Source organism: Ambystoma mexicanum, chromosome 1p (genome assembly GCF_040938575.1).
Source record: "Ambystoma mexicanum isolate Mex_15411 chromosome 1p, UKY_AmexF1_1, whole genome shotgun sequence".
Classification (NCBI taxonomy): Eukaryota; Metazoa; Chordata; class Amphibia; order Caudata; family Ambystomatidae; genus Ambystoma; species Ambystoma mexicanum.
Window position 1 is genome coordinate 602,922,663 of NC_090921.1, and position 26,229 is coordinate 602,948,891.

General features: G+C 47.5%; 1 protein-coding gene across 7 annotated transcripts in view; it reads right to left on the reverse strand.

Moving 5' to 3' along the window:
• Window positions 1-26,229, reverse strand: part of LOC138576642 (excitatory amino acid transporter 1-like) — a 718,046-nt gene that overhangs the window by 68,821 nt on the left and 622,996 nt on the right. For all 7 annotated transcript variants that reach the window (XM_069649577.1, XM_069649571.1, XM_069649574.1 and 4 more), the window contains one exon: window positions 16,576-16,910. In XM_069649577.1, the coding sequence (XP_069505678.1) occupies window positions 16,576-16,910 (335 nt within the window). The remainder of the gene's footprint in view (window positions 1-16,575; window positions 16,911-26,229) is intronic.

The following is a 26,229-nucleotide window of genomic DNA, read 5'->3' on the forward strand; positions in this document are numbered from 1 at the left end:
TTATAACTTTGTTGTCATTTGAGGAATGCGCAATAAATCTTTTCAGAAAGATTATAGACCCAACCATGAATGTTTGTGCAAAGTCTGAATGGATCTTGGCAGGTGGGGGCTAAGTTATATGACTAGTTTATGTACATACATTTTTATAGTCTTCCAAAAAATAAAACAGACAGATTTGCAGCAAACTCGTGAAAGGAGCATTGGCATGGACCTGAAAGCATGGTTTTGCAAATGTGTCTGTGTTTTATTTTTTGAAAAAGTGTCATAATGTAGGTACAACAAACAGTGATATACCTTTGGTGACTGAGCTATAGCCTCTGCCCATGGCCAGAGGCCAGATTGTCCATGTCAGGGACCAGCAATGGGGTTAAAGTTGGCATGACCACCAGGAACTGGCTATTTGGTACGTTTTTTGAAATCGGGATAGGTTTGAATGGGGAAAAGAAATTGTGCTCCTGGATACACCCCGAAGTGTTTGACAGGATTGCAGCAAACATTTGCAAGGAGCATGGCTTTGCAAATATGTGCTGCGTATAATTTTTTCTAAAGTGTCAAAATGCAACTACAAAAAATTGTGATATAACTTTTGTGCCTGGGCAATGGGCCAGGCCCTGAGCAAGCACAAATGTGTACTCGAATTTGCTTACTGCAGCATGCGGCATTGCCGAAGCCCTAGGTTTGAATGTGAAAAAATATTCTGCTTGTGGCTACAGCCTGAAGTGCTGCACTGGATTACAACAAACCTGCATGAGGAACATCAGCAAGGACCTGAAAGCATGCTTTTGCAAATCTGTCCTGTGTTTTACTTTTTTGAATGCGTCAAAAGTAAGTACAAAAAATAGTGATTTAACTTTGCGGCCTGGGCAGTGGGCCTAGCCCTCAGCAAGGACAAATCTCTGCTCTGATTTGCCTATTGTGGAATGCGGCATGGCCTTAGCCCATGTCCCATGGAAACTGGCCATTGGTCACATTATAAGGTTATAGTGGACACTGAACTAGGATGCAGGGTAGGTGCAGTGGATAACAGGGGTGGTTTGGTGGGGCTAGAGCCATGGTTGAGCCTCATGCTCTAAGCCATTCAACGATGACTTGCATCCCCAGCATGTGCTGCTGATAACGGCACGCATCAGTATGTGTTGCAAAAACTATATTTGTTAAAGGAGGTTTACAGTTCTTTCATATATGTTAAAGGAGGAATTATTAATAACTTCTATGCAGTGATGTAACATGAAACATTTTCACTCATAAAAACCTAGGAAATCCACAGAAAAAAATGTTGTTAAAAGGCACGTAATAATGTTGTCAAAAGGAACGTAATGGTTAAGTTGCACTAATTAAAAGCTATGAAATTTAGTAATAAACCCCAGAAATTCACCAGTTATGTTAAACTAAGCAACCATAACTCCTGCCAGTACCATGCACTTCCCAGACTAACACCCAGGACATCAAAGATGACATCACATATGAAATTTATTTTGGTGAAAAGTCCCTACAAGGGGTTGTGTTTATAATGTTGGTAACAAGGGTGATCGGGAGACCCATCGTGAACTACTTAATGAATTAGCGAATTTACTCATCTAAACAAAACATTACACTGGAGTGTTGTTAATACAGGAACCTAATCATAAATACACATAGGCAATGGCTGCAGCATGCACAATAGAAGTACACTATTTTTAATGTGGTCATTTTGGATAGTAAAATAATGAATGCTACCTTATCAGAGTTTTGCGTCATGTTAAGCATGGAATAAATAGCTAATAGTTCAAGATTTACTACATACTTGTGTTAGTACAAACAATACTTATGAAGACTCACAATGCGCAAAAAAACAGAGGCACATACAGGGAAACTAAAGTAAGGAAGAAAGAAACAACATCTCCAGATAATGTCAATAACATTAAAGTTCATCATCATGTATACAAATGTATTGTGTGTTTGAGACCTGATTATTGCCCCATAAATGTGCACCATGAGCTGTGACCAAACCCTAAGTAAAGTATTTTAAGAACATACAAGAAGGTTAGTATAGCACCTTTTCAATTTTCATATTCTGACTGTCCGTGAACAAAGTTGCTTGGCTTAGATATGTCAGTGAACAAAAACAAGTGGCCCAGATATGTAATGTCATTAATGACATTTGTGATGTCATCTTTCATCTCCTGGGTATTAGTCTTAGCAGTGCACAGTGGTGAAGTGAGTTATGGTTGCTAAGATCACCGTAACTGGCGAATTTCTTGTGGTTTTTGGTTTTACTTGTAACCATAATGTCCCTTTAACAACGGTTTTTCATTGAATTTCATAGCTTTTTATGAGTGCAAATTAACCATATTGTCCTTTTAACAAAATTTGCTGTGAATAACACAGCATGACAGGGAAACAATATGTTGATTTAAAATTGGAACGAAAATAAAATCAGAATTAAGAGGTTGGTGGTGAATAAAAGATGAGATTAAGGTTGGTAAAAAAGCATATTTGTTATTTTTGGGAGCAAAAGAACAAGTTACTTACCAACTGGTATCATTCTTTCGAACTTATTCCATATCTTTGACATGTAATGGCCACAGCTGTGTAGTTCGGAAACATTTCAGCAGGGGGCATCCTGGGTCGATGGCGTTGGGTTGATGTCCCTTGATGGCCTCCGTCGAAGGCGACATCACCGTATGTTATAAATAGGACGCATGGCGCCCGTAGCCTCAGTTTAAGTTTTTCCCCCATAATGTGTGACATGCACATATCCAATGCCTGCTTGACTGCATACAGCCTTGCGGAAACGTAAGCTGCAATCGCATAGGAAATTCTCCAGAGGGGCAGGCTGGGAGGGTGATGTGGAATACGTTGGAGGAACATCCAATCGAAAGAACGTTACCAGTTGGTAAGTAGCTTGTTCTTCAAATGGATTGTGTCCTCCAACGTATTCCACATCTTTGACAGACTCCCGAAGCAGTACCAGTTAACCCTCTAAGAATTTAGAGTACCCAATCAGAGGGCAGAATAAAGAACAGCCTTACCAAAAGCTATATCTTGACCATGAAGTGTATCAAGGGAGTAGTGTTTAACAAAGGTCTGGATAGAAGCCCATGTGGCCGCATCACAAATAGTCTGAATAGGAACACCCGTCTACAGGGTAGTGGATGTAGCCACGCCCCTAGTGGAATGAGCTTGCAACCCTTCAGGAGGGGTCCTTGCCCACCAAACGGTAACATTCAGTAATGGTGAGGATAATCCACCTGGACAAGGTCTGTTTTGTTACAGCCTGGCCCGATCTGTGACCAGCATACCCCACAAAGAGTTGATCTTCCACTGTGACCCTGGAATTCCTAGAAATATAAAAACTCAGAGCTCTCCCAGGGTCCAACCTATGGAGTTGTTCCTCTTCCTTGACAGGATGAGGAGGAGGATAAAAAGAAGGAAGAACCACTTTCTGGCTCAAATGAAATTCAGACACTACCTTAGGCTGGAAGGATGGACGCACCCTCAGTACAACCCTATCCTTGTGGAACACAGTAAAGGGCGGCTTAGTTGAAAGTGCCTGCAATTCACTCTGCGAGCGGAAGTAACCGCAACCAAGAACACGGTCTTGAAAGACAATAACCACAAAGGACAAGAGTGCTAAGGTTCAAATGGAGCACTCATGAGGAATTTCAAAACCGAATTCAGATCCCAAACCGGCACCTGGAAAGGGGGCAGTGGGAACACATTATTGAGGCCTTTAAGAAATTGGGAAATCAAAGGAATCTTAAAGTAAGAACATACTTCAGATGAGCGCTTGAAGATAGACAGCGCCGGCTGGTAACCTTTAATGGTTCCCACTGGCAGGCCCCTGTGGGCCAAAGACAGCAAGAAAGACAAAACCATGGGAATGGAACACTGAAAAGGATCAACATTTTATCCTCTGCACCAGTCGCAGAACTTCCGCCAACGGCAACGGTACAGGGATTTTGTTGCTGGCCATGTGGTCGAAAGCAACACCTCCAGCACATTATCCGAGAGGTCCCAATCCTTATACCTCAACCTTTCAGATACCAAACGTGAAGGTTGAGGGTACTGACCTCTGGATGGAGAACCTATTCCCCCCTGTGTGAGTGCAGATGCTCTCGGTAGGGAAGATGGCGTGGAGGGCAGATGGACATTTCTAGAAGGTACGGGTACCACGCTCTCCTGGCCCAATCCAGAGCAATGAGGATCATGCGAGACCCGAAACTCTGTAACCTCCTTCACACTTGAGGGATGACGGGGACTGAAGGAAACGTGTACAGCAGTGGGAATGACCAATCCACCACAAATGCGTCTCCTAAGGCTCCTATCAAAGGAAATTCCCTTGAGCAGAATCCCTCACACTGCCGGTTGGCACCGGTGATGAAGAGATCCACTTGTGGGGTTCCCCAAAGGGGGAAGATCTCCAGAAGGACTTCCTGAGCCAACTCCCACTCTTGAGAGATCGTGCTCTGCCTCCTCAGAGCGTCTGGCCCGCATTGTCTTCTCCGACCAGATGAACTGCTGACAGTATAATTTCCTGCTGAATTGCCCAGAACCAGAGCTGCATTGCCTCTGTGCACAATGGGAGTGACCCTACCCCCCTTTTTTGTTGAGGCAATGCATGACCACTGTGTTGTCCATCATGATCAGGACACTCTCCCCCGCACAGACGGCAGAAAAGCCTTCAGGGCCAGCCTGATGGCCCTCAGCTCTAACAGGTTGATGTGGAGTTTTGACTCCGACGGAGACCAACGACCGCTGGCGGTCAAGTCCTTGGCATGAGCCCCCCTTCCTGTGAGGGAAACGTCCTTCACTACAGTCACCTCCTGCTATGGTTGCCAAAATGGCTCCCCCTTCATTAGGTTCCCCTTGTTGGCCCACCACAGAAGATCCTGGGAGACAGAGTGGAATCTGAACGGGATGCGACATCTTGCCCGGGAACTGCGACCACTGCATCTTGAGGACCCATTGCAGGGATCTCATCCTCAGCCTGGCTTCTGGCACCAGAAAAATGCAGTATGCCATGAGGCCGAGCACTTTAAGAATTCGAAAGCCGGGAGACTCCTGGCCTGTTGAAACTTGTTCACCATCTGCACAATGTGAGGAGCCCTTACCTTGGGAGGAGAGCACTTTCCCAAGGACGTGTCCAACACAGCCCTGATGTACTGGAGCTGTTGGGAAGTTGTCAGATGGGACTTCTTGAAATTGAAGGAGAAGTGCAGCTTGTGGAGGGAGCGTCAGGTGAGACCGAGGTGAGTCAATGCTTGCTTGGGAGAGCACGCACGGATCAGCCAGTCGTCCAGGTAGGGGTAGACGTAAATCCCCCCCGCCTCGCCCGAGATACGCTGCCACCACCACCATTAGCTTGGTGAAGACCCTCAGGGCGGAGGTCAATCTGAATGGCAGGACCCGAAACTGAAAGTGCGAGTCACTAACCGAAAATCTCAGGTACTTTCTGTGTTTGGCATGAATCGGCACATGTAAGTAAGCGTCCTGTAGGTCCAGACACCCCAAATAATCCTGAAGTTGAAGGGTCTGGAGGACTTGAGAAAGAGTAACCATCTTGAACTTGTCCTTCCTGAGAACGCTAATCCAGTATGGGTCTCAATTCTCCGCCTTTCTTTGAAATAGAAAAATATGGGTCTCGCCGCTACAGGCACCAGTTCTATAGCACCTTTCTCTAGCAGGGTCAATATTTCCTGAAAAAGGAGCATGCACAGTGGATTGTTGTGAGGCCGCTGAAGGAAGGGAAGGCAGTAGCCGTGGGCTATTGTGTCCAGAACCCTCGCATCCAAAGTAATGGCTCACCATTCTTCGAGATGCTGAGACAGTCTGCCCCCAACCAGCGAACCATGGGACATGGCCTCATGACTGTTTAGGAGCCGCTGCAGCAGCACCTGAAGGCAAAGAGGCAGCTGCCTGAGCGGCTTTGGCACCTCTATTTCCCCGACTACCACAGGTACTTCTACGTTGACCCCTGTGACTGGCAGCTCCTCTCGTTCTACCAAAGGAGAAGTAGCAACGAAAAGAACCTCCCCTCCACTGCTTTAGAGGTTGACTTACTGCAGCACTCAAAGATTTCGCCACAGCTTTCGAGGTCTGCAACCTCTCAAGGCTCTGGTCAGCCTTGCTGCCAAACAAATGGGCTTGCACATCCGGAGCAATAACCGACATCCGCAACCACGCAAACCTGCCTATAACGGTGGTCGCACCCTTGGACCGGCTTACACCTTCGGCCGTGTCCAAACCCGACTGAAGGGATTCACACATGGCAGCCTTGCCATCCAGCACGAGAGAAAGGAGCCCATCCAGTTCACAGCCGCCAGAGAAACAGTTCCACAGAGTATGTGAAAACCTTGCTAAGGCACAAGTGGAGTTGGCTGATTTCAATGCCATACTCCCCGCAGAAAATACCTTACAAGCCCAACCGTTGAAGCGTTTGTCATCCCTATCAGGAGGGATGGCAGGGTACGCCGCCTGCCTCGAGGTGGCCGTAGCCTCCTGAACTACCAAACTCTCGGGAGTGGGGTGAGTGGCTAAGTAGCTGGGGTCGCTAATGGAAGGGTGGTTCTTCTTGGTCAACTATTTGTTAACAGCCGGAAGAGATTCCGGTGACTGCCAAGCAGCCGCCACCTTTTTCTGTAAGGTAAGATGAAAAGGTAACAACGGGTCAGAGGACGGACCTTGATCTAAAATGTCCATTAGATCATCTTGCACAAATGCTTCCAGAGGACTGGACCAGCCTAGATACTCTGTGACCCTAGCCATGAGCCGCCTCTATGATGACTCAGCATGAGCCCCAGGATCAGGCCTGCCAAATTCCACTTCCAGAGAAGTGTCCAACCCAATGGCATTATGAAGGGTTTGCCTCATCTCCTCCAATTGACTGTCTCCAGAAAAGACAGGAGCCACATCAGGCTCAACAGGGTCCTCAAAGTCAGACCTTTCCTCCCGTTCATAAATGTCATCCAGAGGGAGGTAAAAACCATGTCTCGGGACAGAAGAGGTCCACTGTCCTCGTAGACTTAGCAGTAGCCTTCCTTGGAGGATCCACAGAATCAGGGATCTCCCCGAAGGCACCGAAGGCTTTGTCGCCGAGAACGTCGACAGCAGGTTTCTGCGGTCTCGCTGGGGACGAGGACTGAGACCTGGAAGCACATCTCTTGCGACTATCCTGAGCCTTGTCCGAATGGGACCTCGAAGGGTCCCGATGTGAGTCGCGTCGCGGACCCAAGCCCAAAGGCGTGCGAGCCACGGTACAAGACCGTTCCTTGCCGGCTTCATTAGAAGGCACGGACGGAACCGTGCCCTGCGATTGAAAAATCGCCAACATCTGCTCCTTAAAGGCAGCCCATTCCTCCAGAGTCGACGACTTTGTTTGGCATGCCACTTTCCTCACGGCTCCATCCGAGGAGGAGGGAAGGAGACCTGTGATGGCACTTCCTAGAATGCCGGAACGAGGAAGACGAACAGCAGAAACCACTCCAGGACGGAGATCCCCGGGACTCCTTCTGACGCAGAGAATCACCTCTAGAGTTGTCGGTGGACACCCCTTTGGACTTAGATTTATGGGACTTATTGGGTTTGGAACCCCTACTTACCTGAAGCATCCACCTTACGCTCCCGCAAGGCCTTAGCAGTCAGCGACTGGCATTTGGAACAGTCGTCGGTGTCGTGACTCTCGCCCAAGCACCACAAACAAATGCGATGCGGGTCGGTGATCGACATTTTAGACTTGCAGTCCCGGCAAGTCTTGAAGCCAGACAGGGAAGTGGGAGGGGGGTCGAAGAAGAAGACCTCTTCACAAGGAATTTCACGGGGCGTGCTGAATCTCCGAAGCAAACATCTGCAGAAAAAACAGAACTGAGGCTATGGGCGCCGTACGTCCTATTTATAACATCTGGTGACGTCGCCCTCGATGAAGGCCTTCGAGGGTCATCGCCCGACGCCATCGACACAGGATGCCCTCTGCCGAAAAGCTTCCAACTGCACAGCTGTGGACATTACATGTCAAAGATGTGTAATACGTTGGAGGACACATTCCACTTGAATAATATTTTCATTATTTAATTTCTGAATGTATTTTTCCAGCATTATGAAGACATGTAACAATCCCAGAGCAGCACGTGGACGGCAGCATTGCTCTCCCAAAGTCAGCTGGGGAACCAAAGTGCCACTGTATTTGTATAATTTAAGAACAAAGTCATTTTGAACTTAAATGGTGAACAAAGAAGGCAATACCAGAGAACAGGGGAGCCCTAGATAATGTGTCATAACATAAGAGCATGGTTAGATTGGAAGACTTTTACATGAAGGAGAAGGGGTAAGAGTAGGAACAAGTTACTTACCTGTAACTGTTGTTCTCCAGCATGGGTCTGGCATGGATTCACATGCTCATGAATATTCCCCGTCGTCAGGCTGGGAATCCTCGGTAAAGAAAAAACCAGTATCAGTTTCATTTCTGATCTGTCTTTCGTAGTAGTAACAAATCACTGATCTCTGCGTCATACTGACCACAGACAATGACTGCCCTCTACCTAAGCCCCGCCTCTGGCAGCCATCTTCAGATTTGGTAGCACGTGAAGTGGCAGTATGACCAAGTGAAGAGCCGCAGAGGGGTAGGTGGGAGGGTTTGCATGTGAATCCATGCCAGACCCATGCTGGAGAACAACAGTTACAGGTAAGTAACTTGTTCCTTCTCCAGCATGGGGTCTGGCATGGATTCACATGCTCATGAATAAAGAATACATAGCAGTACACACATCCACAACCACGGGAGGTGGCAAAGGCTCAACATTAAGCATTACATCAAACTCAACATTAAGCAAATCTTACCTCCTCACCAGGCTCACCTTAGGCGAACAGGTTGCGCAGCACTGCTTGGCCGACCCTGTACTCCTCCCTGGAATCCCGATCGACGCAGTAGAATTTCGTGAAGGTGTGCGTCAACCTCCACGTAGCAGCCCTGCAGATGTCCAGCAAGGGCACACCAGATAGGAACGCCGTGGTAGCTGCGATCGCTCTGGTGGAATGGGCTCTCGGACGGCCAGGCAGCAGTCGGTTTGCCAACCGATGACAGTACATGATACAGCCGGAGAGCCATCTGGAAATGGAAGCCTTCGAGAGAGCCTTCCCCTGATTGACAGGTCCAAAGTTCACAAAGAGTTGTGACGTCTTCCGAAAACACTTTGTGCGGTCCACGTAGAACTTCAGCGCTCTAGCCACATCCAGCGAGTGCAAAGTCCTTTCAGCCGGCGACGAAGGCGACGGGAAGAAAACAGGCAACACCAAGGGTTCGTTGAGGTGGAAGTCCGACGGCACCTTGGGCATGAAGGAGGGGTGCGTCCTGAGCACTACCCTTGTGTCGTGAAAAGTCAAGTACGGGGCCTTGCAGGAAAGGGCCTGGATCTCTCCCACCCGTCGTGCAGAGGTGATGGCCACAAGAAACGCTGTTTTCCACGACAAGAACTTCAACGGAGCAGAGTGCAGAGGCTCGAACGGAGGTCCCATGAGCTTGGTCAGCACCACGTTGAGCTCCCACGCCGGGGCCGGAGCCTTCACCGGCGGGAACGATCTGAACAGTCCCTTCATGAACTCTTTCACCAGACGATGAGACCAAAAGGACGTCCGCCCCGTGGTTCTGGTGTATCGGGAGCCGTAATCCGTAGAGGGTTAATCGTCTGTGCGTGGCACCAGACAGAGAACCTCTTCCATTTGTGTCCGTAGCATTTAAGAGTTGAGGACGCCCTGGCCTTTGCAAGAACCTCTCTGCAGTCGGCCGGTATGTCGTATCCTCCAAACTCTAACGCTGCAGGAGCCAGGCCTGCAAGTTCAGCGACTTCGGGTCATGATGGAGGATGGCGCCTCCTTCCATGGAGAGAATATCCGCGTCCCCTGGCAGCTAGATTGACGGGGACGCTGACAAGTCCAGAAGGTCCGGGAACCATATCTGCCTCGGCCATGCAGGTGCGACGAGGATCATCCTGCACCGTGACCGCTTGAGCTGGTTGATGAGCCGGATCAGCAATGGCAATGGAGGGAACGCGTATAGAAACAGGCCCTCCCAGGGGAACGAGAAAGCATTGCCCATGCTCCTCGGCTGGGGAAACCTGCTGGCGAACCTCCGGCACTTGGAGTTCGTCGCCGTCGCGAACAGATCGATCTGGGGTGTGCCCCACCGTCGGAAGAGGCGGTCCACTAGATCCTGTCGCAGTTCCCACTCATGGCACGAGCGCAGCTCCCTGCTGAGTAAGTCGGCGATGGTGTTTTTTATCCCTGCCAGATGAAACGGCACCAGAAACATCCCTTGGGCGACGGCCCAATGCCACAGATCTTGCGCCTCCCTGGACAGGGCTGGGGACCTGGTTCCGCCCCGTTTCCTGATGTAGAACATGGTGGTGGTGTTGTCGGTGAAGATCCTCACCACCTTGCCCTTGAGGAACGGAAGGAAGGACCTGAGGGCCCAAAACACTGCACGGAGCTCCAGGACGTTGACATGGAGGGACTTCTCCATCGGGAGCCAAAGGCCTCTCGCGTGCAGATTTTCGGTGTGCGCTCCCCACCCTTCCAGGGAGGCATCCGTGGTCACTGTCTCCTGGTGGCCGGGGGTCTGGAAGTCCATGCCCGCCGTCAGATGCGCGCGGGTGCCCCACCACCGGATCGCTCGTCGAAACTCTCGTCGAGTGTGATCCTCTCCTCGAAGCTGCCCGTAGTCTGGATCCAGCGCGCGTCCAGGAACTCCTGCAACGGGCGCATCCGGAGCCTGCACAGGGGGATGAGGTAAATGCAAGAAGACATCATTCCGAGGAGGGACTTGATGGACCTCACTCTGGCCGCGTCCGCAACCAGCATCCGCTGCACCTTGCCCAGAATGGCCCTCGTCCTTTCCTCTGACGGATAGGCCAGAAGCGACACTGTGTCGAGCTTCGCTCCCAGAAACAGTGCGTCTTGCACGGGCACCAGGTGGGACTTGGCGTAGTTTATGGAGAATCCCAGGTCCGTGAGAAGTTGGACGGTCCTTGCCGTGTGCTCCACGGCGAGCTCCTTCGTCTTCGCTCGGATGAGCCAGTCATCCAGGTAGGGGTAGACGTGGATCCCCTCTCGGCGCAGCTGCGGTGCCACCGGTGCGTGGCACTTGGTGAACACCCTGGGTGCCGACCTCAGTCCGAAGGGAAGGGCTCTGAACTGATAGTGACGCCCTTGGACCACGAACCTGAGAAACTTTCGGTGTCCCTTTAGGATGGGAATATGGAAGTAGGCATCCTTCAAATCCAACGACGACAGGAAATCGCCCTCCTCCAGCTGACCCAGGACGTGTTGGAGGGTGACCATCCGGAACTTCTGTGCCTTGATGAATTTGTTCAGTCGTCGTAGGTCCAGGATGGGACACCATCCTCCCGTCTTCTTCTTCACGAGGAAGTATCTTGAGTAAACTCCGGAGCCCCGAAGCCTCTTTGGGACGAGCTCGATGGCGCCCTTCCTGAGCATCGCCTTTACCTCCAAGAGAAGTTGAGGGATGTGATGTTCTTTCCTGGCCACAGGGGCTACGCGCGGGCACCTGTTTAGAAACTCGAGCGCGTGACCCTGGGCTAGGGCGTCCAGCACCCAACGGTCGGTGGATATGGACTCCCACACGCTGACGAAGCTCACCAGCCGGCCTCCCACCGGGGTGCTTCGGTGGGGGCCCGACCCCACGGCCGGTTCAGTCCTGCTTCGACGAGGCTTTGCCGCCTTGACCTCCTTGGCGACGACGGCGGGGTCCGCCTGACTTGCCGCCTCGTCCCCTGTAAGCTTCCTGCGACGATGAACAGGCCGCTTGACGGTAGGTGGAAAATCCACCGCCGGAACCTTTGGAGGCACCCTGTTTGCCCCCGCCGCTCCGAAAGGGCGGCCGCCGTTGCTGGAGAACCCCAAGAGCCCGGGCCGTCTCCGTGTCTGCCTTGATGGCTTGAAGGGAATCGTCCACTGTTTTCCGTCGAACGGCATGTCCAAGACCCTGGTCTGCACGTCCTGACGGAAGTCAGTAGCCTTGAGCCATCCACGCCGCCTAAGGCACATGCCGTTGCCCAACTGGTGAAATCCAGTGTCAGCGATGTCCGTCGCAATCGTAATGGCGTAGTCCGACGCCACCTCTCGTTCCTGCAAGATCTCTAGGGCATCCGCCCTCTTGTCGTCCGGTAGGAAGTCCAGCAGGGGGGCCAGTTTGTACCACAACTCCCTGTCGTAGCGGGCTACGATAGCCAAGGCGTTGGCTGCCTTAATCGTCGTCGCTGCAGACGAGATGACCCTGCGTCCCATCGTATCTAATTTCTTTCCCTCGCCATCCGGTGGGGAGGTCGACGTAGAGGCCGTGCCCCCCCCGCTTTCTTCCTGGCGCTGCGGAGACGACCGAGTGCAGGGTCGACTGTGCCCGAAGGCACAAGGGGGCCGCGTCCGGGACCTGGTACTTCTCGTACCGATCCCTTCTAGCCGGCGTCATGGATGGGTTCTTGAGGAGGGCGAGGCCCTCATCCCAAATATCATCCAATAGAGGTACGGAGAGGACCGTCTTCCTCTTGGCCTCGCGCCGTTGATAAAGGAAACCTTCCTTCTTCTTTTCTTCCGGGCAGAGCTGGAAAAGCTTGGATGCCCTGGCGATCATGGAGTGAAACGATCCAATCTCGTTGGGCGGGGAAGCCCGGGTGGGAGGTGACGACGGCAGATCCTCGTCGTAAACCTCGTGGTCCATACCCGTCGCGGCCGTGTCAGTCCCCGTATCATCCCCACGATTCGTGGACGGGGAGGAGGGCTGAACAGGGCGCGGTGGCTGAAAAGGAGGTGGAGGATGAATCCTCCTTCTCTTAGGGGGAGGGCTCCCAGAAGGGCCTGGCTCCGGGTCCCCCGTCGGGAGCTGTTCCTCCGCTGGTGGTAACGGCAGTCTCGTCCTTATCTCCGAGCATAAGGACTGTATAGCCAACAAAATGGCCGCCGAGTTGTCTTGCGGCACTGGTTGAGGGGATTCCGACGGGCGGTCAGGGGCCCCGTCGGCACCCTCGATGTTATCGTTGTCTCCCACGTCGGGGTCCCTCCCGACGGGCTGGTCTTCTTCCACGCCAACGCCGTGGCTTAAGACTTCGATCAGCTCTTCCTCAGAGGTTGAGGCCGAATCCACGATGACCCCCTGCCCCCCCTTTTTCTTCTCTGTCGGAGGTTGCACGGGGGTCGTGTCGATGGGCATAAAAGAGGACTCCCTCCGCGGTGGCAGGGAGACTCTGAGCCCCGAGGTCGCCACCTCTGGTGTAGCCTCCACAGGCTGAGCCAGGGCCGCCGCGACTGTCTCGATAGAGGCCTTGGCAGGATGGATTAAGGCTTTCACCACCTTAGGTGCGCTCACCGCCTTCTCCTTGGGGGGAGGGTCACTGCCTCGCTCTCCCTCCGATGGGGCCTTCGAGCTCGACCGGGGCCTCTCCAGGAGCTTTGCCGGGTGCTCGGCCTTCCTCTTACCCGAACCAGAGGGTTGGCTCATGGTTGATGGTGCCGGGGAGGGTGCGCCCTGCCTGGCGCCCATAGAGCCCGACCGTTCGGCGCTCCCGGTGCCAGCGGACTCGCGGTGCTTGGCCTTGTGTTGGACCCCCGTCGCCGGGGCGTCCTCAAAGGTCTTAGAAGACCGCTCGGATTTCTTCTTCTTCTTCTCGCCTGACGGGCTCTTCCCTTCCAGCCAGTTGGCGAGACGTTGATGGCGGTCCTTCATGGTCCGCTCCGATATATTGCCGCAAAACGGACAGTCCTTCTCCACGTGCGTCTTGTCCTCATATAGGCAGTACAGACAAAAGGAGTGTTCGTCCTCCTTAAAGACATTCTGAAGCTGGCCTCCAGGGCAGACCCTGAACAGCTTTCCGGGCGTCGAGCTTCCCTTCTCCTGGGCCATGTCCGAGATGGGCCTGAGAAACTTCTGGAGTCCTCCAAAAGCGTGGCTCGACGAAATCATCACCCTTGAGAGGCGTAGACGAATCCGAAACGGGTCCCCCTTGATCGGATGAAGAAACGGTGGAGCTTGAGGCTCTTTTGACCGAAAAATCGAAGTTTTTGAGAAAAAAACGTGAAAAAATAGCACTAACGCTCGAGAGCAATAGCACGAGGATCCCAACACTTGAACGTGCGGTAAAAATCTGAAGATGGCTGCCAGAGGCAGGGCTTAGGTAGAGGGCAGTCATTGGCTGTGGTCAGTATGACACAGAGATCAGTGATTGGTTACTACTACGAAAGACAGATCAGAAACGAAACTGATACTGTTTTTTTCTTTACCGAGGATTCCTAGCCTGACGACGGGGAATATTCATGAGCATGTGAATCCATGCCAGACTCCATGCTGGAGAAGGTGGATGTACCAGGGACAGGGACTGCAGTACATATTTATACCATTGAGACCGTGATGTCAGTATTACATATTTATAAATTGCATAGAGGAGCCCTGAGGCCCAAATTCAGGAAATGAGGGTCAGCGTTTAGTTTGGATGGGAGAGCGGACGAGGGTTGGTGGGCTCCTATTTCTTGCAGGTGGGCTTTGTGGCTTTATTCTGAAGATTTCAACTGAAGAGATGGCTTTGATGGCCAAAAGGACAGCATTTAAGTGGAGCTGGGCAAATAGGGAAAATGAGCAAAACTGCAAGGAGGCACAGAGCGGAAAGGGACAGATGGGTTTTGAAGCGATGAAGAACATATAGTTTAAGAGGGATAATACAATGAGATACATTCATTGAGGCAGTGCAGGGCAACACCATGGATGGATTTATAGAAGAGAGGCAATCACTGAAAGAAAGCAGTTCTGCAAGCAATCCAGAGCGGAGAAGGTAGGTAGAGGTGGAAGAGGAAATGTTGTGAGCCATGGTTAAGGAGGTCAGGGGGGGAAGAGGAGGGAGACTGATGTTGGAGATAGGAGAAGACTTCTGCCTAAGAAAGGTTTAGCATGAGGCAGTGCAGAGCCATCCAGGGGCGGTGTGACTGTTGCTTATGCCATCAGCTATAACAAGATTGAAGGCGGGGCAGGAAAATAATAATAGAGTATTGTCAGTGAAGAAGTGATAGTAAAAGACAAAAGGAGGAAACGGATTTGGTGTATAGGGTTAGAAAAGGAGTGAGCCTTGGTCTGATCCTTGAGGAACACTCACAGGACGGGTTCTGGGGACAAGCCTCATAAGATGGTGAAGGAGAAGTCAAAGTTTGGAGGGCATCCAGTCGAGTATGGTGCCCTTGAAGCCAAAGAGGGAAGAGATTGGTGGAGGGAGGGGGAGCAGAATTATCCATTTCATACATGTTTGCATTGCTCTTTGGCTCTGAACTGGAGGTGAACTTTCAGCAATAGCTACTGGGTGGTGCTGTTCTGTGTGTGACTTGGTTGACATGGCAATTTCTGCTTTCCTAGGTGTGAATGTATGAAACAGCAGTGCCCTATAGACAGGGACATTTTCCAGAGCAAAGGCTTGATATTTGTGCTAATTTGCATGTGGTGAATGGGAATCTCACGCTGATAAAAGTTCATTTGGTATCTTGTTCCCAGTAATGGAGATACGCACAGATAAATGGACATCTAACACTCATGGTTCACACTATGCATGGAAAAGTTAGGATTCTTTCAGTGTCTGGGATCAACCCACCAAACCAAAAAAAAATGTATCAGACAAAGGGAAGATTCCAAATGGTTTAATCATAATGTTGATGTCACACTATCTGTCCCTCTAGAAGCGCTATGCTGCCCCTCATAGTTTGAGGACGATCCCTAGAGACATGGTGTTGTGCCGCCTGTCTAAAAGGGATAGTAGGAGGACTGCCCGATTGCCATCGCCACAAAAAGATTTATTTTAAAGAAGGAGTGCTTTGTTTGTGACAGAATCTGATATTTCTGAGAACGGGTTTCTACTCCACTCAAGCGCCGATTATGGAGTGAAAAACTTTATGAAAAAAATGTTTTTTTTATTAAAGGAAAAAAGGTAGAGTGGTGATGCTACTTTTATGTAGGAATGTGTATTATACTCTAACATGAGTTTCTAGCTAATCAAAATTGAACCCAAAAAGATGTTCAAAATGTAATTTATTTTTATGGTCATCATATGCTTTAAAGGATATCCCAAGTATGCAAGGTAAAATGAATGAAAAAGCTTTTTTGGGTGCTAGCAATAGGGCAGTATTTCTATTAACACATTTAGACGGGTGGCACAGCACCTTGTGTCTAGGTTTAGTGTAACCCTCAAAACCGTTCACTTGGCATCTTGCTCTCACAATTCCCAAGGACTGGGGATGAATGGGCATCTCACTCTCACAAGAGCCAGGCACACATATAAATAAGCACCTCTCTCTTACGAGAATAGAGACCTACAGATGAATAAGCTTTTAATTTTAATGAAGACTGACGGGCCCAATTACCAAGTACCTCTACTGAAAAATAATGGGCTCAGACAAGTAAACATAGGTAGCCAAGCATGATATGTTCACAGTACAGTGAGCTACAGAGGGACATTGAAAGATCCAATGCCCACCAAGATACAATGAGATCTTTTTAACGCATATCCAGTGATCTTGTTGACCAAGTATCTTCTTTTGAAGTTCATGAGCCCCACTCACCATATGATAATAGCAACAAGTCTCATAATGGCCTCATTGAGACTGTCGAAGAACTCCCTCAGCGGTCGCCCCTGCTGCTTCATGTTTCCGATCACCAGCCCGAAGCACATTGAGAACACCACGAGCCCCAGGGCGTTCACACCATTTGCAGAGCCGGGGATGGGCACCACCTCTTCTACAGTCATCATTTCTTGCAAACTCTCCATGGCCCTTGTGACATTGTCCACAATACTGGTGAGGTTCAATAACATGAAGGCTGGTTCGCTGACAGACGAAGCATTGCTGAATTGCACCAGGGGAATTTTAATGAGCCTCGTGCCATACTGTGTCTTGTACTGTAAAACAAAGAATTCAAATGAATGCCCCAAAGTTAAATGTCCTATGGGATTTAGTGAAAAGGAACACAAATATCTACCAGGCTCAGGAGTTGTGAAGAAAAAACCCATAAGAGATGCGGTTGGGAAGAACATAGAAGGCACCTTGGCTCAGCAGGAGGTGCTGTAAAGTTCTGGGCAAAAAATCAGTTTTAATGGCCCAATATGCTTTGAGGTGTTCTATGTTCTATGATCTCCTGGGCCCAGTAGAAAAATAGTCGATCAAAGCTACAGCAACGATGCCTAGTGGAGAATATTTGGCATTGATGGAGATCCCTAAATTGGGTCCTTGAAAGGTCCTAAAACAAAGACATCATAAAAAAGAGATACTAGTGAAAGAAATATGGTATGAAAATTGAGCTATGTGATTATTCCAAGTGGGCCATAAATATTTCCTCTTATATGTGCTAGCTTGGTATGTGAAACATTGTAGGAGAGAGTCATGCATTTAGGGCATTGGAATACAATTGAGCAGAAGGTGAGGCACTTCGGCTGTAGCGGTTGTCCAAGACCAGACCACATCTCCTAAGCAGCCGGCTGGGTAATGGGCCAATGCTGCAAGCAGATTTTCTGTTTAGCAGTCACTGTAGCATTATATTCTGATTGTTTATCAAAGTAACACATCAGCTAAACAGCATAATTATGAGAACTGTTTAATAGCATTTGTTCACTATCATTTTCCACATTTGTGCAGCATCATAAAATAACCATGCTTTAAACCAGAAACACATAAAAGTTAAAACACAATATAAAGATTTTTAAAACTATTGCTCATGTACAATCAAACACTGAACATGTAACCCTGGGTGACTCAGAGTATGGCACTACCGGTTTTCTAAACAGATGAGTTACAGCATTTGCCCTCCCAACTTCTTTGATATGAAAAATAGCACTGCAGGCTCCAACAAAGTTTGGTGTGCCATCATTGTAGCGGCTAGTGTGTTTTATGATGCTATAAAGTGGCACGTAGAGACTTCTATACAAAGAGAAAAGATGCAAATGAGAACGTCAAATTGAAAAATGAATATATGAACAGCATCCTGTGCCCAGCATTTGAAAGAAATACATGCGAAGAAATGTTGCAATGGCAGCAACCCATCAACAACAAGAGTGCGTTTGATCATAAAAGTGACAAGGCCAAGAAAATAAGTAATTCCAGTAACATGCAAATACCCAGCAAACTTCATTAAAGGGATACTAGTTAGGTCTTGGATGAAAAAACAGAACATTATTGAAAAGTAAAAAAAAACAAATGGGGTCTGCATTGTGCATGTTTTCTTCTTTATGGGACTAATAATCAGTGTTGGATCAAGAAATACACAGACTGTAAGTATAAATTATTAGTCTGAGGGCAAACATTTTCCAAGGATTCCCCGGTTTAAATAGCCAGTTATACTATTGCAATGTAGAAAAAAAAGAGTCATTTTAATTTTAATTTCCTTGGCCACAGTAACAGTGCTGGGGAATGTTCTCTCAAAGGAAGTGTAAACTCGGGCCTGTAAAGCTTGCCCGTGCCTGGAATCAGCCAAGAGATAAATGCTGTATTCTGGCCCTGAGTTACCTGGGGCAACCAGACGTGGACTCCCTGCTCACTTTGCTCAGAGAGGCACAGCTTCACTTCACTGATGAGGCCCAACAAGGCTGAAACACGTGTATGGGGTTGCTGTTGATATCTTGTTCAGAGAGGAATTGCCATAGCATTTTGGTGCTGGACTGCACATGTGGGCGGGACAAAGACTGATATGCAAATGGGTATTTCCCATCTGTGAAAGGAAAGTGAGCAAAAAGCGTGTGCTGCAAACTCATCTCAGAACAGGTTATCCTGCCATGTTCTTTCTGGAGAGGAGCGCCTGCTACCTTTTTTGAAATTGTTCTGGGAAAAGGCCTTGAGGAAATCAAGCCCCATTTGTCACTGGGCCTATCAACAATTCCATCAACATACATGGAATATATTTTGAGAAGCAGGCTGGCAGTAGACTTCCCTCAAATAATCAGCAACTTTCATCAAACAGGTCTTCTAGTGGGGGATACCATTTACACCTGCAGAGACCTAGCATCTGACATCTGTGACAGCAAGTTGCTGTAATCCCTCCAGGGGCATGAAGCTGGGTCAACAAATGGCCTGGAGTAACTGAACTTCAAAAACGAATGTTGTTATGACAACTAAACCTCGCAGGGGTTATAAATGGCTCAGATACGAGCTTCAAAAGGACCAAAACCTTATGGCCAGCTGCCAGGTCAGGAAAGGGAACTACTATTTCATATTCTGTTAAATTTTACATATGGGATCACATTTTATGGAATGTTCTGATAGGAATGTTGTAGAAGTGTATCTTTTTTCCCTGAATGATAAAAAATAAGTATCAGCTGAATGTAAAACAATGTTTTTCTATTGGTGTAATTGTGCAAATTAGACACATGTAGATATTTGTGCACCGAAACATTGTACATCAGTGATTCACATACCTACATACGTGCATGCTATGCCGTTGGTCTAAAATGGGAATAGGATTGTTGAGTGAAAGTGTCAGAGAAAGAGAAGAAAATATGTGACACACTCATATGTCATGCCGAGATGAAAATTGTATTACTTGATTTGTCTGAGTGAGAACAGTCTAGAAAACTAATTACTAACTTGATCACATGAGTGGAAAATAATGTTTTATAAACATGGTTTAATGTAGAAATCACCAAGATGACATCAAATCAAATGGGAGGGGGATTGAGTGTAGAAGTTGCTCCCATCACACTGCCCTCTTCATTAATATGCCCACAAGTATGAAGGGGATGGTTTAGTGTGACGTCACTTTTGGAACACTGTCCAATTACAGAGCCTAACCATTCATAACAGAGAAATGATACAGATCTCTAGAGGAAGCGATATCTAATCCATAAGAGTCCAATCCCAGAGACTGAAGTGGTCTCACAGACACACTCACAGACTGAGATGGACTTACTGGCAAACTGACTGGAAGAAGAAGGAAAACGGAATTGATAACAACATGAAGGAGAATAGAACACTTAAGAAAGGCTTACGTGGAATTCAACCCCAGGCCTTCCTCAAAGGAAAAAGGTAAGCAGACTGGACCAATGAAGAAGGAGAGAAACCAGGCTGTGGAGGGAAACTGCCCACCTTGCTGACTGATAACCACCTCTTATCAAAAGGGAAGAAATATAACAGTCCTTGATTGGATACCAACCCGTCTGTGAGACGGGCAAAAGAAATCATATACAAATACAATGCCATGGGAAAATATAATTTTTTGGGGAGGTATATTCTAAAGGGGAAAAGATGAAACCCCAGCACCTCTTATTTGTGAAAGTACAGAGGGGGTATATCAATTGAATGGGAAGTTAGTAGCATTTGTGGCAGCGGAGGACCGTGCAGGGGTGTCGACTAACTCCCATCTCGACTACTCTAATAGCTTATTGACAGGGATTCCCACCAAACAGATGAGACTCCAAAGGGCACAGAATGCAGCAGTTAGGCTGATAGCCCATCTGGGAAAAAGAGATCATGTGTCGCCCTCACAGAGATCTCTCCATTGGCTGATGGTGGAAGATTGGATAAAGTTCAAGATGGCCTGTCTGATGCACAAGTGCTATTACGATCATGCACCAAAATATCTGAGTGCTAAGATTCACCATTTTGAGCCATCCAGAGATCTCAGATCAGGAGATAAAATGATAATGTCCATACCCGGACTAAGCAGGTCTCAAAGGGGGATAGGAGGTTCTAGGTCTTTGGCCCAAAGGTATGGAACCATCTACCACTTACCATCTGCTCATGCTCATCGCTGGAAAGCTTCAGAAAGGCATTATAAACGTTCCTCTTTGTAAACCCAAGAAATCTATACGCCAGCCGCTACATCGTGAATACTTTGATCCCCCTGATCGATACAAATCTTAGCAAACATCTGCGCCCGAATACAGTTCAGTCTGCTAGGTGCGCGTTAGAAATCTTCAAAATCAAAAATTTCAGAAGTGTAAGTGCTCCTGGAAAATTTTGATTTGATCAAATAGACCCATATGGTGTGTACATCCAGAGATCTGACACCTTTTCTAAATAATGCCCAAGTACAAAATGGGTGCCACGTAATATCTTGCTTTGCACATGCCTATAAAAATAATGTTTTTGAAGTGATTCCCTGGTTGCATCACAGAGCAGGGTCCTCAGAAGCACTCAAGGAAATACACTTTAAATTGCCAATTGCAAAATGACAAATGTGCATTTTTACACATTAATGCAATAGGAACACCATTGAAGGGAACCTAGCAATAATACATGTTGAAGGGAGCCTACTAATAATGCATGTATGTTTCTTTTTGCAAGCAACTTAAATGCAGGAATGTCAATTAGCCTGTCTTTAAATTGAGCTTTCTAGAATGCTGTGTGTAATATGAATATGTCCAACTTCATTGCTTCTTCTAAACACTTCGACGTACCCTCTATCCTAATTCTCCTTGACCTATCTGCTACCTTTGACACTGTTGATCACTCTAATCTACTTAATACTCTCTTTCTTAATGGGATTAATGATCAGGCCTTTGCCTAAATTGAATCCTACCTTGATCCTCACCAATTCTCTGTCTCCTGAAGCAACATCACCTCTAAACTCACTCCTCTAACTGTTGGTGTTTCACAAGGCTCGGTCTTGGGTCCAATCTTCTTTACACTCCACATCTCTGCTGTTGGGGCACTAATCTCCTCCTTTGTGTTCTTGTACAAGCTCTTCACAGACCATCCCCAAATCTTATCTTCCTGAACTCTCCTCCGATCTCTCTATCAACATTTTGAACTGTCTCTCTGCCATTGAATATTGAATGGCTTTGCACTCTCTGATGTTAAACTCCATCAAAACATAGGTGGTGTTCTTCCCTGCCAAAAGCTCTCATCTCTTCCTCTGTCTATCCAGTTCCCAGCTGACACTCTCCCCTACTCTTCTTCAGCTAAAAACCTTGACATCATCTATGACCCTTCTCACACCTTCTCTGCTTTCATGTCCAAAACTGGAACAGCAGCTCACCTCAACCTCCTAAACATGAGGAAAAGCAAGCACCTTCTTCCTTTTAACACTGCCAAGCATCTCTTAACCACTTATGTCTTCTCTAAACTGGACTACTGTGCCAGCATCCACTTTGGTCTCCCCAACTATGCTTTCTGTCCTCTCGACTAGATCATTAACTTCGCTACCAGGACTCTCATCGAATTCCCTCACTTCACACCTACTTCCTCGTACTGTCACCAGGCTGGATGGCTGACAATGCAAAACAGGGTTTTAACAGATTTAAATTTCTTCTCCTGGTTCACAAATCTATCCATGGCAAGCCACCACTGTATCCATCCTCCTCTATCCAACTCTACAAGCCTTCCCGTAATTTCCACTCTGCCTCCTTGTCTACCCTTGTGGCTTCTCGCCCTCACTGTGCTTCCTCTCGCTTCTGCTCCTTCTCTCTTCTAGCTCCACTTGCATGGAATTTTCTTCCCCTGGACATCTGAGAAACAGTCCACATGGATTTTTTCAAAACCAAACTAAAAGCCTAGCCTACCTCCTCGCCTCCAAGTTACCCTCTTAACCATCCCCATTAGCCTACTAGCTAACATTTTTCACTCGCCTCTTGCCTGCCTCTGTACCTCACTTCCTGTGCCTCCACTTTAGCACTTCACCCATCATGGCCACATCCTGAGGCTGTACCGCCTACCAGCACTTACAAATGTTCAATGTTCATTGTCCTGTCTACTTCGTTTTTGTCTCCGGTGACTGTTCCATTTACTCCCCTCCACAACCTGGTCAGAACGTCCCTCAAACTCACCCCACTGTAATAAGCTGACCGCTTCCCAGCAAATCTGATTTTGTATCTAATGTACATTCTTTTGTGATCAAAAAAGGATTGTTCCTCCCGTATATAAATAAATAAAATAAATGACATGACGCCTTATCAAATAATATAAGGGACACAAGCTGAGAGTTCCTAGGAGCGATCTAACAAAGATCTGTTGCACAAAGATCTGCAGCTTTATCATATATATGCGCTTGAACATCCTCCTGTCCTGGAATTCACCGGGGTATGGGAGGGTCTTTAACTAGATGAGCGCAAGTGTTGCCTGTGCGAGTCAGAGGTGGCAACAATCAGACACATACTGACAAGCTGTCCCAAATCAGTGGAGAATTATAGGCGCGCTATGGAGATCTCTGCCTGAATGACTGTGGCTCAGAAAATGACCAATTATGGTCTGCAATACATGCTGCAGAGTAATTGGTCATCATGGCTGCAGCATACTACATCTGGTTAGCAGCCCAAAAAAAGTTTGGCTCCAACGACATCATAAGTATAACTTAGTGAACAAATTGGTAAATGTTCTCTTCTGAGACCGGTAATGGATATGACACGCTATGCTCTTACACTATTCTTAATGAACCCTGATCAGGCACATGTACTCTTGTGTCTGTAAGGAAAGAAAATGTACGTTATGTGAAATTTTATATTGTGCTTATGTGGATCTTTATTATGTATATGTCTTTTTTTCTCCTTTCGAAAGCAAATTTAAGATTTTTAATTCTGTTTTTATATTATTTGTAATTGTACTTTCAAATGGTGCAAAAAGCTATTTGGCTAAAAGCACGAAATAAAAAAAAGACATGTCTAATGATTAAGGGGATGTGTTTATTTGCAATAAATGAAAAGTGGAAGGATGTTCTGATAAAATCAAAGTCCTAAATCCTCATTCAATTTTCAATGCATGGTGAATGTGAGCTCAGGGTGAAGCAAATGCATATGTGGTGATGTGTGTCCTTTAAAAAGACTACATTCAAGTAAAATGCATCAGGGACAAATGTATTTAACAGTAAATGATCATTCATTCTCGTAGTAAACATTGACATTGGGATTTCATTGAGAAGGATGAACATGCATAATTTGTTTATATTTTAAATTCGTTTCAATAATTATAGTCATTAATAAATATACCTTCTGTGCAACCCTTTGAGTTTTTTGTCCTGCAAGGGAATGGAGGGCAGAGGGAATTGATACTGTTAAACTGGTGTGTCCCAGTTTCATAAAAGAACTTGGTTTAATACATAAAAACGTTTACGTGCCTGATTAGGGGTGGAAAATTCCTCTAAAACTAGATAGCGCCCAAATACAACATTTTACAGATAAAACACAACATGTGGGAGCCATGGTGGGGAAAGCTCGGCAACAATGTATGGGCAGCGCTACACCTGGTTTGGACCACCACTCATAAATAATGCACATCGTTTTTTGTTTATGTCTTGTTAAGCGCCCTTAAGCTTTTGGGTCCATGGCCTGCGCTATACAAATCTAATAAAAGTAAAGTACAGGATAATCATGCTGCTGCTGGACAATCTGCACACTGTACTAGGTGAAAGATGCAAGTACATGTTTTTTCAAGGGGGCAATCCCTGGCCTAATGCACCCAAATGTGCCAGCCACCACTTAGCATTGCCAGTAATAGTATGCCCATTAATTACACCATATGAAAACAAGTTTATGGTGGCTCTGCCAACATATGCCAGTATCCCCAGGTATGAACATACTCCTGTTTTATTTGCCCTTATTGACAGTAAAAATGTCATGCCCAAACCCCACCACCATGTAAGAACACTTTATGTGGGCATTTCCCTTAACACCGTTATACAATGCAATGCCACAGAAAAGAATCATCACCTTGCTGGCTGACCAAATGCCCCCCATGTAATAAGACTCATGTTGACTTTGTCCTTAAAGCTAGTAAAAACTAAAGGCATACATTAGTAAGAAAACATTCTTGCTGGCTGCACAAATGCACCCCCACAACCATGTAAATACACTCATGTCAGATGTGCCCTAAACACCAGTAAAACAGATCATGTAATTTTAAGACACTGTCCAAGATATTTACTCCAATGTTCCCTGCCATTGCCCCAGCATCTAAGGTATACATTCATAACAATTCAGCTACTTTCTCTCACTCAATAACATGCACACCAACCACATTTAAACAGCATTCTCCACACGCACACCCACAACAGTCACACGGTATTCTCAGTCACATGCACACTTGCACCCATACATACACACACCATTCACACTGAACTGTCATTCAAATGTGTGCTTAAACAGACACAACCTAGATCACTAGGATTTATTTTTTTTCACCTGGTAAGAGTGTGAGCCTTTTTTCCCACTCTTACATGTGTTTTGCTGTGTGTGTTTAACATTTTGTTTGTGTTCATAGACTGTGGAGCCTCACCTACTCCAACCCCCCCCCTTGTTAATTTGCATATTTAAGTAACTTTGGGTCTCACCCTAAGTTACTAGGGGAATCCAGACGTGGACCCCTTGCTCACTATTCTTAGAGAGGCACAGATCCACCCTACTGATGAGGTCCAACCAGTCCGAAACACGTGTCTGGGGTTTCTGTTGGTACTCTTGTTCAGAGGAGAATTGCCTAGCATTTCGGTGCTGGACTGCCCCGGGGCAGGACAAAGACCGATATGTTTGGGATATTTCTTCTCTGTGAAAGATAGTGAGCTAAAGACTCTGGGTAAGTCTCTCGTAACCAGGACTAATGTCTGGCAGAGGGACTCCCAGGACCCCCCCCCTTGTTAATTTGCATATTTAAGTAACTTTGGGTCTCACCCTAAGTTACTAGGGGAATCCAGACGTGGACCCCTTGCTCACTATTCTTAGAGAGGCACAGATCCACCCTACTGATGAGGTCCAACCAGTCCGAAACACGTGTCTGGGGTTTCTGTTGGTACTCTTGTTCAGAGGAGAATTGCCTAGCATTTCGGTGCTGGACTGCCCCGGGGCAGGACAAAGACCGATATGTTTGGGATATTTCTTCTCTGTGAAAGATAGTGAGCTAAAGACTCTGGGTAAGTCTCTCGTAACCAGGACTAATGTCTGGCAGAGGGACTCCCAGGACCCCCCCCTTGTTAATTTGCATATTTAAGTAACTTTGGGTCTCACCCTAAGTTACTAGGGGAATCCAGACGTGGACCCCTTGCTCACTATTCTTAGAGAGGCACAGATCCACCCTACTGATGAGGTCCAACCAGTCCGAAACACGTGTCTGGGGTTTCTGTTGGTACTCTTGTTCAGAGGAGAATTGCCTAGCATTTCGGTGCTGGACTGCCCCGGGGCAGGACAAAGACCGATATGTTTGGGATATTTCTTCTCTGTGAAAGATAGTGAGCTAAAGACTCTGGGTAAGTCTCTCGTAACCAGGACTAATGTCTGGCAGAGGGACTCCCAGGACCCCCCCCTTGTTAAT